Source organism: Cynocephalus volans, chromosome 5 (genome assembly GCF_027409185.1).
Source record: "Cynocephalus volans isolate mCynVol1 chromosome 5, mCynVol1.pri, whole genome shotgun sequence".
NCBI classification, from domain to species: Eukaryota; Metazoa; Chordata; class Mammalia; order Dermoptera; family Cynocephalidae; genus Cynocephalus; species Cynocephalus volans.
In genome coordinates this window covers 55,766,520-55,782,551 of record NC_084464.1, presented here as the reverse complement: position 1 = coordinate 55,782,551, position 16,032 = coordinate 55,766,520, and the positions used below count along the sequence as shown (strand labels likewise).

The 16,032-nt window shown below is 37.5% G+C and overlaps 1 protein-coding gene across 4 annotated transcripts in view; it reads left to right on the top strand.

Moving 5' to 3' along the window:
• The window catches only part of SUPT3H (SPT3 homolog, SAGA and STAGA complex component), a 547,871-nt gene that overhangs the window by 476,848 nt on the left and 54,991 nt on the right, over window positions 1–16,032 (top strand). Inside the window, exon 11 of one of the 4 annotated variants that reach the window (XM_063096840.1) lies at window positions 6,654–6,713. The exons of the other annotated variants lie outside the window; for them this stretch is intronic. Coding sequence (XP_062952910.1) covers window positions 6,654–6,677 — 24 coding nt within the window. The 3' untranslated portion in view covers window positions 6,678–6,713. Of the gene's footprint in view, window positions 1–6,653; window positions 6,714–16,032 lie in introns of those variants that run through there. 4 annotated transcript variants of the gene reach the window in all.

Sequence of the window (16,032 nt, the reverse complement as noted above, 5' to 3'; positions counted from 1 at the left end):
CTTTTATCTCTGTGAATGCATTATCTCCATCACTGTTTCCCCCCAACCCTCCACCACTCAAAAAAAAAAAAAAAAGGAAACTATAAGGAAAGTAATGAAAGGAACACTGACTTAAACACCAGATTTTATAGGACTTATGGAAAGACATGTTAGCATTATTTTCCCAGCTTAACAGAAATCCAGTCTTACTGATAACAGTGATTCTTCTAAACAGGGACTTGCTATGTAGTTCATCATTATCTTCACAATCATTCCACCTTAACAAGCACTTCCCATCTGTAAGAAGCTCAGTCTCAATTTCAGACTTTTTGCCCTTCCCTGCTAAGAGTCCCTCCTTCAGATTTATGAAAGAAAACATTTCTTTCTGTGAAAGATTTTTGTACACCCGCATCTGGAAGTGTTTATTTCAGTGGCATGTAAGCTATCTGTGGATTTAGCACCAGACCCCCTTTTGTGTACTTCTGCCTTAAAATTTTTATAAATGATCTTATTGAATTTGTGCCAGTGTGCACATGGTTTGGTTGATTGCTGCATATATCCTTTACCTGCCAGTCACCTTTGATTTATGTTCCCTCTGCTAAGATTTTGCCTTCCAGAAGTGGTGCCACTGAACTGTCCTCTAAATCATCTTTTTGGTTAAATTACTCCAAGATGAGTTGGTATATTTTTGGTTGCCTACAGACAGATGAATGTATATTTTTTGCTCTTACCTGCCTCTAGTAAAGTCACTTATAGAGGAGGATTGGACAAGTTATGCCATTGATCTCTTTATTCCAAATAAATACCATCTGAAACACTGTGCCAAGTCAATACTAAAGTGATAAAGAAGTGTTCTTTGGCATCGACTTCTGTAATGTGTCTTCCTTTTTTGCAGATAAGTCCATGCCTTCAGCTGAATCTGATGTGGGAACTTTTTTTTTCAATTCTCAGAAAACAGGAAATAAAGTCTCTCATAGAAAATAAGTAAACTTTGTCAGAAAGATAGACTTTGTAGGCTTTATATAGATTTACTAACTTGTGAGTTTTATGATTTTTCCTGGAGAAATGAAGGTGGCTTGGCAGTCACTTAAAATGTTGGCTATTTGTGGTAGTGGTGTCAAGGGAGTTCATATTTCTAAAAACAGACTCTAAAGAGCTAATTCTTAAGTGTCTGACAGAATGATGCATCATTTTGAACTAATTTGCTGCAAGTTCATTGGTCATTGAACATGCTATTTAACGATGTAGCAGAGGTTACCAGCTATACCACTGGGTTACCACAGAGAATTTACTTAAAGTGAATTTGCTAATTAGGAAGCCATTAGTGTGCTAATAGAACATGGCTTTACTGATATAATTTTTAAAGTAGATTTTAGATACTAAAATATCTCAGTTAAGCAAGGTTTGCAAAGAACTGCTCTTTTTCTGTTCTGTATCATGGTAGAAGGAATATTTTTAAATTGTCATGATTGTACTTGAAGTGCTTTGAAAGCCTTTAAAATACTTGGATTACACAGATCTTGTTATCATAGTTCACAAACAGTTGTAAGCAAAGGATAGGACTTCTAGGCTACTTGGCTGTGGTCCCACCAAGCCTGGAGGTATTTATTCCAAAAGACTTATGAGGCTTCATTTGTACTCCTGAAAATGTATAGAGAGCTCCTTGTGCTCTACCAAATCGAAAATTGTCTCAGGAGTTTATCAGTCATATCTGCATGGTTTAGTCAGCCATGGTACTGACATTCTTTTCAGACAAGCAGCACGTGTAGAACTATTATTAGAAAATCAGCACCAGAGATGTAAGCACTGTATTTTCATTAAGCTGTCACTTTTATTTTAAAAGCATATATATATATATATATATATATATATAATCATGTATATATATATACGTGCATATACATATCCGTATATAATTTTTAGATAAATATAATTTACATATATGTGTATGTGTGTATGTATATATAGTCTCTTTGGAAAAGATTGTCTTAAATGAATAAAAAATTTTATTAATACTGCTTTATGTAAGTCACTACTTCACATTCTACTGTCTTTGATGGTTTTTTCAAGTGCTTTTGAGTCAGACAACTTGCCTGAGACTCAATTTTATCATTTGTAAAAAAATAGCAATTCTTAGTATTAGTAATAACACTTGGAAACTTTTAGCACAGTGCCTAACATATAGAACATGCTAAAAAAAAATGCAAACAGCATTTTGTTTTAAAATCATTATTATCCTAATAGAATTTAAAAGTATAGATTACAATGCTAGTTTACCATTAGTGCCCTTCTGAGAATCACAAAGGGAGGCCTAGCCTGACACCTGAGTATGAGATGGAGACCCAGACCCACTGGTTGGCTTTCTTTATAGCCTTTAGAAAATTTCCTAATGTTTCTGTGTCCATTTCCATATATATTAAATGAGTAATAATGTGTTCTTTATGCCAGAAAGTTTCAGAATACCTTGAGATCCTTGAACACTGGACTCCTTTCCTGCCCCACATGTTTGGCCTTGTGGGCAAACAGGCTCATGCTGAGGAACATTTTACTTCCAGTGGCAGTGGCATTACTGACCACACTTGGGGAGTGAGGCTTAGAGGCAGAAAGGGTATGATAAAAAGATGAAAAGCTACAGAAGTTGTGGGTTCCAAAAAGTGACTTCCAAAAGCTTTTCCAGGAAAGAGAGCTTAGAGAAATTGGAAGCTTTAGATTGAAAGGAAAAAATGTAAGATGTAGTGCATGCAAAGTGGCTTTAATTATGTTTCCAACTTGAGACTCAGTGAAGGATTCTTACCTGAAATAGTTTCTACTATTACTTTCACTGGTTCCTAGACTTCTGCTAGTGTAGAGTCATTGTCCTCTTAAAATATATTTTGTATACCTGTGAAAATTTAATGTTTCAAACATCGTCTAGGTTTGGTGATAACCTTAAGTTGGTGACTAGCACGATCTTTGGTCCATTCTCTTGTCTATTTCAGCAGGACCTTACTTAAGTCATTCAGGACAAATGAAATTTTACACTGTTTCCAAAAATCTCCTGGTAATTTAATTGTGAAATCATTGTTGCCAGGTAATTCCAGCTTCCCAAAGTTATACACTTTCCTACAAACCTAAACTGAAAGTTTTTCTTTATTTCTCCTCAGTGGAAAGAAAAATACTGAAATGTTGTATGGGTAAACTCTCTGACGCTCTTTCTAATTTTGGTAGCAGTATTTCCCATGTACTTGGTAGGAAGAATTTTGCCACTGTCACCACTCTAATTTCGAGACAGCTTCTGAGTGCTCATACTTCTTTTAGAGGTCAGGGTCTAGACTTGGATACATTTGGATCCAGGGAGTTCCTGGTGATGCAGGGAATGATGGGAAGAGTCCAGATATCACCTCTTTCTTATTTCCTTGATTTCTTTGAACAGTTTTCTCTTTTTAAAAAAAAAATTTATTTTTAATTGAAACATAAATGATTGTACATGTCTGTGGGGTATGGCATTGACTATCAATACCTAAGTGTTAATATGTGATTTTCAAATCAGGATAATTACTATATTTCTCATTACACAATGTAATCATTTTTGGTGGCCCTTTATCAATTTCTTGCTAACCTCCCCCCATTCCCCCTTTCCCACCTCTAATGGCCTCAGTTCCATTCTCTCCTTTTGAAAGTTCAATGAATTATTGTGATTATTTTATCTTTCTTTTTTGGTTTGTTTGTTTTTAAGGTTTTTTTGTTTTGTTTTGTTTTTTTAGCTCCCACTTATGAGTGAGGACATGTAGTATTTCTCTTTCCGTACCTTGCTTATTTCACTTAACACAGTTATCTCTACGTTCATCTATATTGCTGCAAAAGGCAGAATTTCATTCTTTTTATAGCAGAGTTGTATTCCATTGTGTATATATACCACATTTTCTTACCCAGTCATTCATCAATGGGCATTTAGGTTTTGGCTGGCAGTTTTTTTCTTTTAGTATTTTGAATATATCATCCCATTTTCTTCTGGCCGGTAGAGTTTCTGTTGAGAAGTCTGCTTTTAATCTGATAGAGGCTCCCTTTTAGGTGACTTGACACTTATCTTTCTGCTTTTAGGATTCCCTCATTGTCTTTGAGTTTTGCCACTTTGACTATAATGTGTCTCAGAGTTCTTTTTGGATTGAATATGTTTGGGAGTCTTTGAGCTTCCTGGATTTGAAGGTCCATGTCTCTCCCTATACCTGGGAAGTTTTCCATTATTATTTCATTGAACTGGTTTCCCATGCCTTTCCTTTCTCTTCCACTTTTGGAACACCCATGATTCAGATGTTTGTGTACTTAAGGTTGTCTGCTACCTCTCTTAGATTTTCTTCTTCTTTTTTTTTTTTTTTTGTTCTCCCGAGTTATTTCTAAAAGTCTGTCTTAAGATCAGAAATTCTTTCTTCTGCTTGCTCTAACCTGCTGTTTAAACTCTTGGTTGTGTTTTTTATTTCATTGAATGAGTGCTTCAGTTCCAGGAGTTCTGCTACATATCTTTTTTAAGATAGCAATCTCTTTGTAAATTTCCTCCTTCATATCCTGGATATTTTTTCTTGTTTCATTGTGTTGTCTAATTGAGACTTCTCATGTCTCATTGAGTTTCCTTAAGATTGTTGCTCAGAATTCCTTTTCAGTCATTTCAAGTGTTTCCTGCTCTATGGGGTCTGGTACTTGAAAATCACTGTATTCCTTTGGTGGTGTCATATTTTCTTGGTTTTTCATATTTCTAGTGTCTCTACATTGATGTCTGGTAATCTGGTAGAGTAGTTGCTTCTACTATTACTCTGGAGTGGGCTTTGAGGAGAGAGACTTTCTCTTCTTTTTCCAGGCTCTTCTGGTGACACTTCTTGTGTTAGTGCAGTTGAGTGGGTAGTTGGCCACCTGCACAGTCATGGCTGCTACTGTGGCATTGAGCCACCCTTGTGGCAGCAGTGGCTATGACGGTGGCTGTGATGGATGACCTACACAGAAGTAGTGTTTTTGGCATGCTCCTTCCTAGGGTCCTGGGCATGCTCCTGCTTTTTGCTGGGCTGGGGGCTGCCTATGGCTCTCTCCTTTGGAATCCAGTCCTAATCTTTGACCTACTTGACCTGCCAAGATACATTGTATTTCCTGATCTGATCTAAACCTGGTGAGGAACCTCTCCTCAGGCTTACATCTTAATCATCTTGCTACCTCCATCAGCAAAGGACAATGCTTTCTTGTTTATTTGGAGCTCAGCATAAAAGATGCATGAATGGGTAGACAGGTGGACAGAAATATAGCCTGAAGAGAGAACAACCTGTCAATGAACCAAGTCCAATTTAATCTCTGTGATTAGTTTTAGGCCCCCCATATTTGGTGTGCCCTATATTAATGGACACTCCACTACCTATAATTAGTCTGTTTATAGACAATTTGAGGTCAGCAGAAAGAATGATATGGTTGTTTCCTTAGTACTATACAGCATTGATCATTGATTCCTCAAGAATCTAAGGCAAAATAATGCCCAAGCTACCTTATGAGAAATATCTGTTTTAAAATGAATGTGTTCAGTGCATAGTTATGTACCAAACATATTGAAGAATTCTAAGCATCCTGGGAAAAGTATGAAGGTCATCTCCAGGCATCATGCTGGAAGCTAACAAATACCTGTTTAAATGATTGACCTTTGCATTCAGTACTTCATTTAGCACTGAGGAACAAAGCTTCACATATTCAGGCAATAAGAAGGAATTTTGCTATTGGTTGTAAGGCTCCAAGGATTATCTTTTAACATCACTGAGGAGAATCTTCAGTCATTTTGCAGAGTAGTATTTAGGAAATTGGGTGATATGTACAAAACACTCAATCTTCATGGTTATTTTGTATCACAGAAACCTATCTTATTTACATAATTGCTCTTGATAGCTAATTTTTTTTTTTATATTCAGGTGAGTGGTGTCCAACTATTGGGCTCTGCAAGTAGTCTTGTAATAGAATATTATTCTTTGTAATGGTGCTTGATGAAGTAAGATTTTACTTATATGACTATTTTATGAGCTGTTAAACTGAAAACACTTAATGAGGACTAAAGTTGATATTTAATAAACATTTGTTATTAAAATCACAATTATAAATATGAAGCTATACCATAGTATGGTAGGGGTAGCACTGAATTGTCATTGTCCATTCAGGAAGTTTTTGTGTGAAAAACTTTAGACACCAGAAATAACCACTTGGAAAACAAGATTTGAAGAACCCCGAATAGCAGAATGATTTGGATATTAAGACACATGTATTTGTTGGATGATTATGTATTCTCGTAGACACAACTTGATTTTTCTGATAAAAGTGCCTTTGTTAGTGATATGCTCCCGTACAGTTTCAACACATTTTTATGATACATTTTTGTGCATGGCCATCAATTAAGAAAAGAGTCTAGACATCTTGATTTCAAATTTGGAAGATCTGTTCTTTTCTTGGAGAACACCCTCACATGCTGTCATGAAATATGTAAGGTTCCCATGCAGACTGTAGTTGTCTGCATTCTTAGTGAGGAGCTTTTCTCTCACCCAATAAGAAATAAATTTCCAACACATAATATTTTGTTATATAGCTAAATAAAAGAGTTGGACAGCTGCAGGTTGAAAATGGAGCTTCACATGTTTCCTCATTGGAGAATTCATCTTTCTTTTTATGCCAAAGAATAGCAGACATCCACAAGGATGCTGTGATTCTGCTTTCCTTGGGAAAAGTAGAAGAATTCTCAGGATTATAACAAAGGAAAAATAGTGCAAAGGAATATGTCCTGTCAGCTGAGAAGATGGTGCTATAGACAGAGACAAGACTTGGGAAGAAAAGCAGAAGAAAATCCTTCTCACATCTATAATCAGGAAACCCAATTCTTTGAGGATTGCATCTTTTTCCTGAGAGGTAAGCTTTGGTTTGCCTCTTGTCACTCGCCAGGGAGATCAGTTCCCCTGATAAACAAGGAAAAATGAGGGACAAGAGTAATTCACACATTTTGTTAGCAAGAATGCGTTTTCTAATCAGCAATAATTTTGAATTCTTGGTATATGGTCAGTGATATGTTAGACACTGGAGAAGAGAAGAGGGAAAAAACAGTATCTGCTGAGCTTCATCACCTAGCACAATAACTGGCCTGTCAGAGCCAGTGTTCGTGTTCTTCTCTGTTAACTACCAACAGCTGGGAGCAAAAAGGGAGCTTGGAATTTAATTGTAGGGGGAGCAACAGTAACTCTTTCTATAGATAAATGTTAAACTTTACTTCACTGATTTTAGGTTCTTTAGGAATTCAGAGGTGAAAGGAAACATAACAGCTGGAATAATCAAGAATCTCCACCAGTGATTCTTGTGGAACAACAGTACTGCTCTTAGACCCAGGCAGGAAGGACTCCTGCCCTAGGCCCCTGGATGTAGAGGATACTTCCTGTCACAAACACTGCTCAGGTCTTACTTCTTCACATCTCTTACATATGTCTTGAATCAAAAGACGACTGCTGATGAATGGAAAAACAAAATGTGGCATATACATACAATGGAATATTATTCAGCCATAAGAAGGAATGAAGTTCTGATACATGCTACAACATGGATAAACCTTGAAAACATTATGCTAAGTGAAATAAGCCAGATACAAAAGGACAAATATTGTATGATTTCAGTTATGTGAAATATCTAGAATAGGCAAATTCAGAGAGACAGAAAATAGATTAGAAGTTACTAGGGGTGAGGGGAGGGGCAATTATTGCTCAATGGGTACAGAGTTTCTGTTTGGGGTGATGAAAAGGTTTTAGATAGTGGTGATGATTGCACATTATTGTGAATGTAATTTTAAAAAGAAGGTATTCATGCCAGCATTTTGATAAATTCCAGAAGTATTTTTTATTTCTTAAGCAATGCATAGTCATTTGAATTTGTTATGAGGAATGTGGTCACAACTATGCCAATAAAGATGATATTCTTTGGAACAGTTTGAAGGTAATTTATGATACATTGTGGATCTGCCCAAAGAAAGAACATCTTAATGAAATAGATATCAAATTTGACCTTGCAAGTACTGTCAAACACATGATGGGAATGCTGACTAAAACAGTTTATAAACTTTTAAATTAAAACTGATTAGACGTAATTTTGAGAAGATTCAAGATGCCCTAAAAGAGTTAGAACAACAGACAATTCTCAAAGAGTAAACCAAGATCTTTGGAGAAAAATGAAATCAATTTCGAATTGCGCTATCAAAAGTTACTTGGTATGAGTGATAAAAGCTTACCAAAAAAAAGAAAGAGAAGATGATGACACTTCCCATACAAAACAACAATAATTATTTCTAAGTTTGGCTATTTCATACATAAAAGAAGTTAATATTTTTTTAATTTAAAAGAAAATGGCTTTTTTAAAATCAAAGAGGAATTTGAAAAAGGAAATGAAAACATTTGACTTAAAATGAATGAGAAGATTCACAAATAATCTTAAAACTAATTTCTATAGAGAATGTTTTCTGCTCATTATAGATCAAGGTATATTATTCAGAGAAAAACATTTCAGTGAATCTTTTATCATTTTCCAGTTTTTTTCTTCTGGAAAGTTGTTAAATCCTATTAAGTGAGTGAGGGGATGTGAATTGTTTGAGGTCAGTATTATATACCCAGGATCCAGCACAGCGCTTAACACAAGTTAGGTGTCCAGTGATTATTTTTTGACTGACTAACAGTGGGATTGAAAACTAGGGTTCCTGGTATATGGAGATTGTGGACAGAGAGCTGAAAATTGAGACATGAGCCTTTACAATAGTGTTTCATGATTTGGCTCAATATATCACACTATCAGTAAAATTCATTGTGCAAAGTCAAGAGCTTCATCTATTCTCCATGAGTATAATGCTGAAGATTAGGCTATATTACATACAGTAACTGGTGATTTTAAAAGAGGGAATTTCTATTGAATAAAGAACCACAGCCAGGAATTGCTGAACATAATTCAGTTTTCCCACCAAATTTTAAAGGAACATTTTTCTAACATTAGATTTCTGTTGGATGACTAATAGATTGCAGGGCAATTCAGCCATTGTTTTTAAAAATCCATTTTGGCAAATAAACTTGAGGTTCTGCTGCAAGAATTGAGGTTAACCCCAGCTCTTTCAAAAAGTACCAAGTGTGTGTCCTCACTGTAGAGAGAAGGCCTTCATTCTCAGTTTCTAGCCCAAAGCCCACACTAACTTATCTGTGTGGCCTTTAGTTTATTCTCTTTAGTAGACCTTGGGCTGAGTCAGCTCACTGGGATTTGCAGTCTTAACTCCAGAAAGTTTGTGTTTTATAAACCTCAGGCCCAGCTATTCTCTGATTTTAAAACTAATAACAAATCATATACTCAAAGGTAGATTTAACATTAGGTGAGATAATGTGCATAAGATGCTTTGACACAATCCCCTATAGAGAATCCAGGTGTGATAAATTAGATGGTATTACAGCCATCTTCCTTGTGTCAGTGATGTCACTATCATGCAGTTGATCTTGACCCTCTCTCCAGCTGTACTACACACAGATTTCAAAATATCCGGAGTTTTCTGATTTGTTTTTTAAAAAGTGGGAATTACAATTCTCTTTTCCACTTTTATACCCTAGAGGAATTTTATACATATGAGTATAAGTGAAATAATGTGTGAAAATTACTTCTAGAAAAGTAAAATAAGAAAAAAGTTCTTTTAAAAGGCCACAGGAGAGGCTTCTGGTCAAGATGGTAGAATAGACTGTCTCCAGCATCACTGTCCCACAAATCAGCCAATTTACAACATTAAAAAGCAATGACAGCAAAGCTAGGGCTTCTAGAGCTGAGGGGAAGAGGAAGAGAGACCTGTGGAGTTTGAGAAGGCAGGAGAAGCCACAATGAGAGACCTATGGAGTTCGTGAAGGCAGGAGAAGCCCAATGAGAGAGAGAAAGGATCGCTTCCACCATTTCAAATCCCGGCCACTTCAAGACTGGAGCTGGTGAGTGCACAGAGCAAGAGCTGACAAAAGCTGCACCTGTGCCCTTCATATGAAGTTGCTTGGAGGTGGCAGGGGAGAAGAGAGCCTTGATGGCCCTCAGGCCAGCAAGACCACTAACAGGGTTCCTGTGGACCCACATAGAAGCAAGGAGCCACAACCACTGAAAAAAAGCAGCCACTCAGGGGCTGGTGAGTCATGGTAAGGGACTGGTACATGGCCCATCCCATGGGAAGTGTTTGGAGTATAGGTGGTGGTAGGGGAGGAGGGCTACCAGGGGAACACTGGGGCACAGCATGGACAGCTGATCTGCCCCCCAGTCAGCACAAGACCACTCAGTAGAGATTGGTCAAGAATACAGATCTCTAGAGGGTGCAGTTTGCAGAAAAGACTGGAGCTCAGACCAGAGTTTCCACACAATCCAGGTGTCTTAGACCTCATGAGACCCAGAAGTACATATAAAGTCAACAATTAAAACCTGAGCTGCACAAAAAGCTTTCCCCAGGGAATCAGCAGCAAAGCAGAAATTTAGCTCAACTACAGGGCTCAAGTGCTGGTCCCCACAGGAAGTGTTCCCCCATTCTAGAAGTAAGCAAAGGACAACAAATTAGTTCCAGTGCAGAGTTTAATTGGTGGGAATAGCAAATAATCTAACGGAGAACTGAAAGAAAAAACAAAATACCCACAGACCAGAGACAAAGTTTGATATTAACTAGTAAAGGTCTCACATCACCAAAGAACACCTATAAAACCTAGAAAGACCAGAAGCCCCCTGGGCTCCCAAGCCACAGAGGTGAGAGGCCTGGGGGCCTGAGCCATGACCCCTGGACACCCGCAACCAGCCCAGCAACAACCAGTGAGCCACTTCAGTAAGTGCCCTAAGCTCCCAAGCCAGGGCAGTGGGGGGCTAGGGGCTTCAGCCACACACCCCTGTCATCTGCATCCAGCCCAGCAACAACTGAGCAACCACTAGAAGTCCCCTGGTCTCCCATGCAGGAATGAGTGAAGTGCTGTGGGCCTCAACCATGCCCCCCCTTCCTCCTTCTCCCACCCTATTTCCTTCCCCTTTTGTCTCTCCCCCTCCCCCCAACTGCTTCATAACAATCTCTTAGAATGTAAAAATATGATAATATTAATAAGTAAACTTTAAAAAAATAAATAAAAGGCCACAGGAATAAGAAACTAGAAGACCTGGTTCAATATCTGCAGTTAGCCAACTCTTTTAGATGCCTCATATTTATAGTTAGAGCCTACACTAGATGATTTCAAATATCTCTTCCATCACTAATCATCTTATCGATTTTGTGTTTGATCTCACAACAACCCTATAGAGTGTTATTATCTTTGTTCAAGTTATTTAATCTCTCTTTGACTCAGGTTTTTCATGTAAAAAATGTGATTAATAGTAGTGACTTCTCATGGGATTGTTAAGGATTAAATGAGGAAAAATATGTAATGTCCTTAGAATAGTGTGTGGAGTGTAGTAAGCACCCTAAGTGCTAATAATGCTGGTGGTGATGATGATAAATTTGCAGATGAGGAAGCAGAAATTCGTGAAAGTTACTTAATTTTTCTGAGGTCACACAGTAATAGAGCTGGAACTTGAATTCAGGCTTATGCATCCCATTAAACCACATTTGCACACATATTTTTTAAACCTTGTTACCTGTCTGTTTTTGAAGTAACAATTGATTATCAAAGCACCTAAACAGCTAGACCCTCAGCCACACTCTAGCAGCTTTCTTGTAGGTGGTGGTACAGAAAAAGGAAGGAATAAGGAGCTGGGATGCTGTTTGTCTCTATGGGAGATATGACAATGCCTCCTTCAAAACTAAGAAGTTCCATAGGGCATCACCACTTAGGAAGGTGGAATAGAATTTATCCTACGTTATTCCTGAGGACTTTGTATGGCCATCTTATTATTTTACCCTACCTTACTTAGGTCTCCACATGTTTCTCATGTATTTGAATAAAGAGGATGAATTTCATTCTACACTGTACAGCCTATTATAGAAGTAAAATAATGGTTTAGTTTTGAAATATGTTCTTTGTTCTCCAGTTTTCCAATCTTTTCCACTAATTGTGGTTCTGCGTTGGATGAATGCATAAAAAGTAACATCTCATTCCCTTCACTGCAGTCATTCTATCAGGCTGGAACACAGCCCCAGACAATGCAAATCATTGTTTTAGCCATGTCAAAAAGACAGGTGAAATTAGAAAGTAGTTTGATTAGTTTTGTTGTTCTTGTTGTTTTGTTTTCAAATCCAACCAGAGCATTATTTCTCAGAGACTGTGTCTCTCAAAACAAAATGTCCTTGAATATCTCTACAATTTCGAATAGTGCTGCCTTTGGCTCAAAATATTTTTGAAATCACTCTTCAATAATTATCTTCAGAGCTTTCAGCACATTCTTTTGAAAAGGCTATGTGGTGACAAATCAATCACATTATTTTATTATCACACCATATAGTTGTAGATTTAAACTACTACTGACATAAATATGAAAAAATAATTATGGAATGGACTTTTTGTGGCTCAATTCAGTGACTGTGTACAGTGAATCTAAATTGAGGGGGAAAATTAAATGTTAAAGAAAAATTTTAAGTATTAATAATAGATTATTACCATTTCTGGATATCATTGGCAAATTTCCATTGTATCAAAATCTTTAAGAGTATTTATCTTCATATAGTCTAAGTTTACCTAGTGGAAAAGTGAAATAAAAAGTTCCATAAGAACTTTTTTAAACAAAATAATGTTCAGTTATTATACTGCTCAATTTTTATATTTTATATTGTTTTTAAATGTTATAAAACATTTTATTTTATTACCCTATAAAATGCACATGGTTATTAACTTGGTTTTCTTGGTTTATTTATTAGGATCTTTTATCAAAATGAATATTTAAAATGTTACAAAGATGTAATACTTTGCTAAATGAGACTATAAATGATTAATTTGGAAAACAAATACATTTTTATTACTTTCCTAGAATGCCTTTGTATGTTATAAAAAGGTAACTATTAAGAAATAAGATACCTTCTATCTGCACATATGCTATCTTTGGGCACACAGGTCCCTGCTGTAAATGAATAATTGCATTGACATTTGTCAAATGTAAGTTTAGTTTTTTGTATTTGTACTTATCCGTTTGTATACTTATACACATTTTGTATTTGTTCAAAAGACTTTAGTTTTTTTCCTGTGTGGATAAATTAATTTATGGTAAAAATAAATAAATAAATAAAAATAGAGAGAAAAACAGAATCAGAAAAATGGAGCTGAATTTCTGAAATTTTAGTAGTAGGAATAGGAAAGAATTTGTAATTTTGGCTGCTAACAATTTGGCTCAAGGGGATTGATTTAATAAAGCCACATGTTGGGGTGAAAAGAGCTGAAGTCGGAAGGCCTGGGCTTAAGTCCTTTGCTCTGCTGTCAGTCTCTCTGAAGGACCTCAGACAAATCACTGGACCTCTGTGGGCTTCTGTTTCCTCATCTGTAAAAGAAGAAGTTTGAAGGCATAGTTGTTAAAAAGCCTTCCAACTATAAAATTTCATCATTCAAATTCTGCATGTACTGATTCAGAACTTCTTTTTTCTCTATTATTTGCATGCAGACTATCTAAATAGCTGTAGATATTGAACCTCCAGATTTTGTATTACTCAGCTTGGGCTGCCATAACAAAATACCATAGACTGAGTGGCTTAAAAAACAGAAATTTATTTTCTCACAGTACTGTAGGCTGAGAAGTCCAAGATCAAGTTGCTGGCCAATTCAAGTTCCTGGTGAGGGCCCTTTCCCTGGCTTGTAGACGGCCACCTTCCCACTGTTCCCTCACATGGGCTTTCCTTAGTATGTGCATATAAAGAAAGATCTCTCTCTCTTCTTGTAAGGCCACCAGTCCTATCAAATTAGGACCCCACTCTAATGAATTTATTTAATTTTACCTCCTTAATGTTCTGTCTCCAAATACTGTCATACTGGGGGTTAGTGCCTATAGATTTGTGGGGGACTCAAATCAGTCCATAGCAGTTGCCCTAGATATTTCACTCTAGGTTCTCTCTTCATTCCAGGTAGTGTATAATTACTACCCTCTTCTTTAAGTTAAGAAGGAAAAAAATCTAGAATTTCATGAGCTTCCAAAATCAGAGAAATCATAAATATAGTATCAACAAATGTGTGAAAGAAATAGAAGTGGGGCCCTGCGGCACCAGCGCGTGACCAAGCAGGTAGGCCTCGCCGCCGCCAGGCCCCACCCCCAGCCCAGCCAAGTGCACGCCTACCAGAGAGGTGCCCCGCCAGAGAGGCCTGAGATCCATGGAGACCATGCACCCCAGGGTGCCAGCACGCGACTGAGCAGGTAGGCTTCACCACTGCCGGACCCCATCCTCAGCCAGGTCAAGTGCATGCTGACCAGAGAGGCGCACCCGTGGAGAGGCCCGAGTCCCACAGAGACCACGCACCCCGTGGCACCAGTGCATGACTTAGCAGGAAGGCCTTGCTGCCACTGGACCCCAAACCCAGCCCAGCTGAGTGTGCACCAACCAGAGAGGCCCTCCCTGGAGAGGCCCAAGACTCAAGGTGACCACATGCCTGAGGTGCCAGCAGGCTACCAAGCAGACATTGAGGCAGCTGTGCCAAATTGGCAGCCCCAACAGGATCCTAGCCAGACAATAGTGTCGAATCAGTGGACTGTGAAATCCCTTGCCACAATGACTAAACATCAAAGGAAAGATACCAGAAATATAAAAAATCAAGAAAGTACACCACCAAAGGGTAATAACTCTCAAGCTCTAGATCCTATAGAATAAGAAGCCCTTGAAATATCTGACAAGGAATTTCAAGTGATAATTCTGAGGAAACTAAATGAGATACAAGAAAGCTCAGCCAGGCAACACGATGAAATGAGGAAAAGTATACAGGATCTGAAAGAAGAAATGTACAAGGAAAACAATGCCCTGAAAAAGAAGGTAGCAGAGCTTGCCGAGCTGAAGAATTCATTCAACGAAATAAAAAATACAACAGAGAGTTTAACCAGCAGGCTTGCAGAAGCAGAAGAGAGAACTTCTGACCTTGAATATGGGCTCTTTGAAATAACACAGGAAGACCAAAAAAGAGAAAAAAGAATTAAAAACATTGAAGAAATCTAAGAGAGATATCAGACAACCTTAAGCGCTCAAATATACAAGTCATGGGTATTCTAGAATGGGAGGAAAAAGGAGATTGCAATGAAAACATACTAAACAAAATAGTGGCAGAAAACTTCCCAGGTATAGGAAAAGACAGATTTTCAGATTCAGGAAGCTCAAAGATCCCCAACTGTATTCAACCCCAAAAGGTCTTCTCCAAGACATGTTATAGATAAATTGGCAAAACTCAAAGACAAAGAAAGAGTCTTAAAAGCTGCAAGAGAGAAGCATCAAATCACCTATAAGGGAGCCCCAATCAGACTAACAGCAGACTTTTCATCACAAACCCTAAAATCCAGAAAGGAATGGGATGATATATTGAAAATACTAAAACACAGAGATTGCCAGCCAAGAATACTCTACCCCACAAGGCTATCCTTACGAAATGAAAGGCAAATAGTATATTTCTCAGACAAAGAAAAACTGCGGAAGTTCACTACCACACAAACACCCTTATGAGAAATTCTCAAGGGAGTACTGGGTTTGGTACCTGAAAAATAACTACCACTGCCATAAAAACTCAAGAAAACCCAAACCCACTAGTAAAATAAAAATGCCAACAATGAAGAGAAAAAAAAAATTGGTCTGCAACCCAAGAAACCAACAAAGATAGAAGACAAAGAGTAAATCAGAAAGAACTGAACAAAAGACACTTAAGACATCCAAACAAAAATCAATAAAATTCTAGGAGTAAATCAACACTTTTCAATAACAACTCTTAATGTAGAAGGATTAAATTCTCCAATCAAAAGACGCAGACTGGCTGACTGTATTAAAAAGGAGGACCCAACTATATGCTGCTTTCAAGAGACCCACCTCACCCATAAAGACTCACATAGACTAAGAGTGAAAGGATGGAAAAATGTTTACCATGCAAACAGAAATGAAAAATGAGC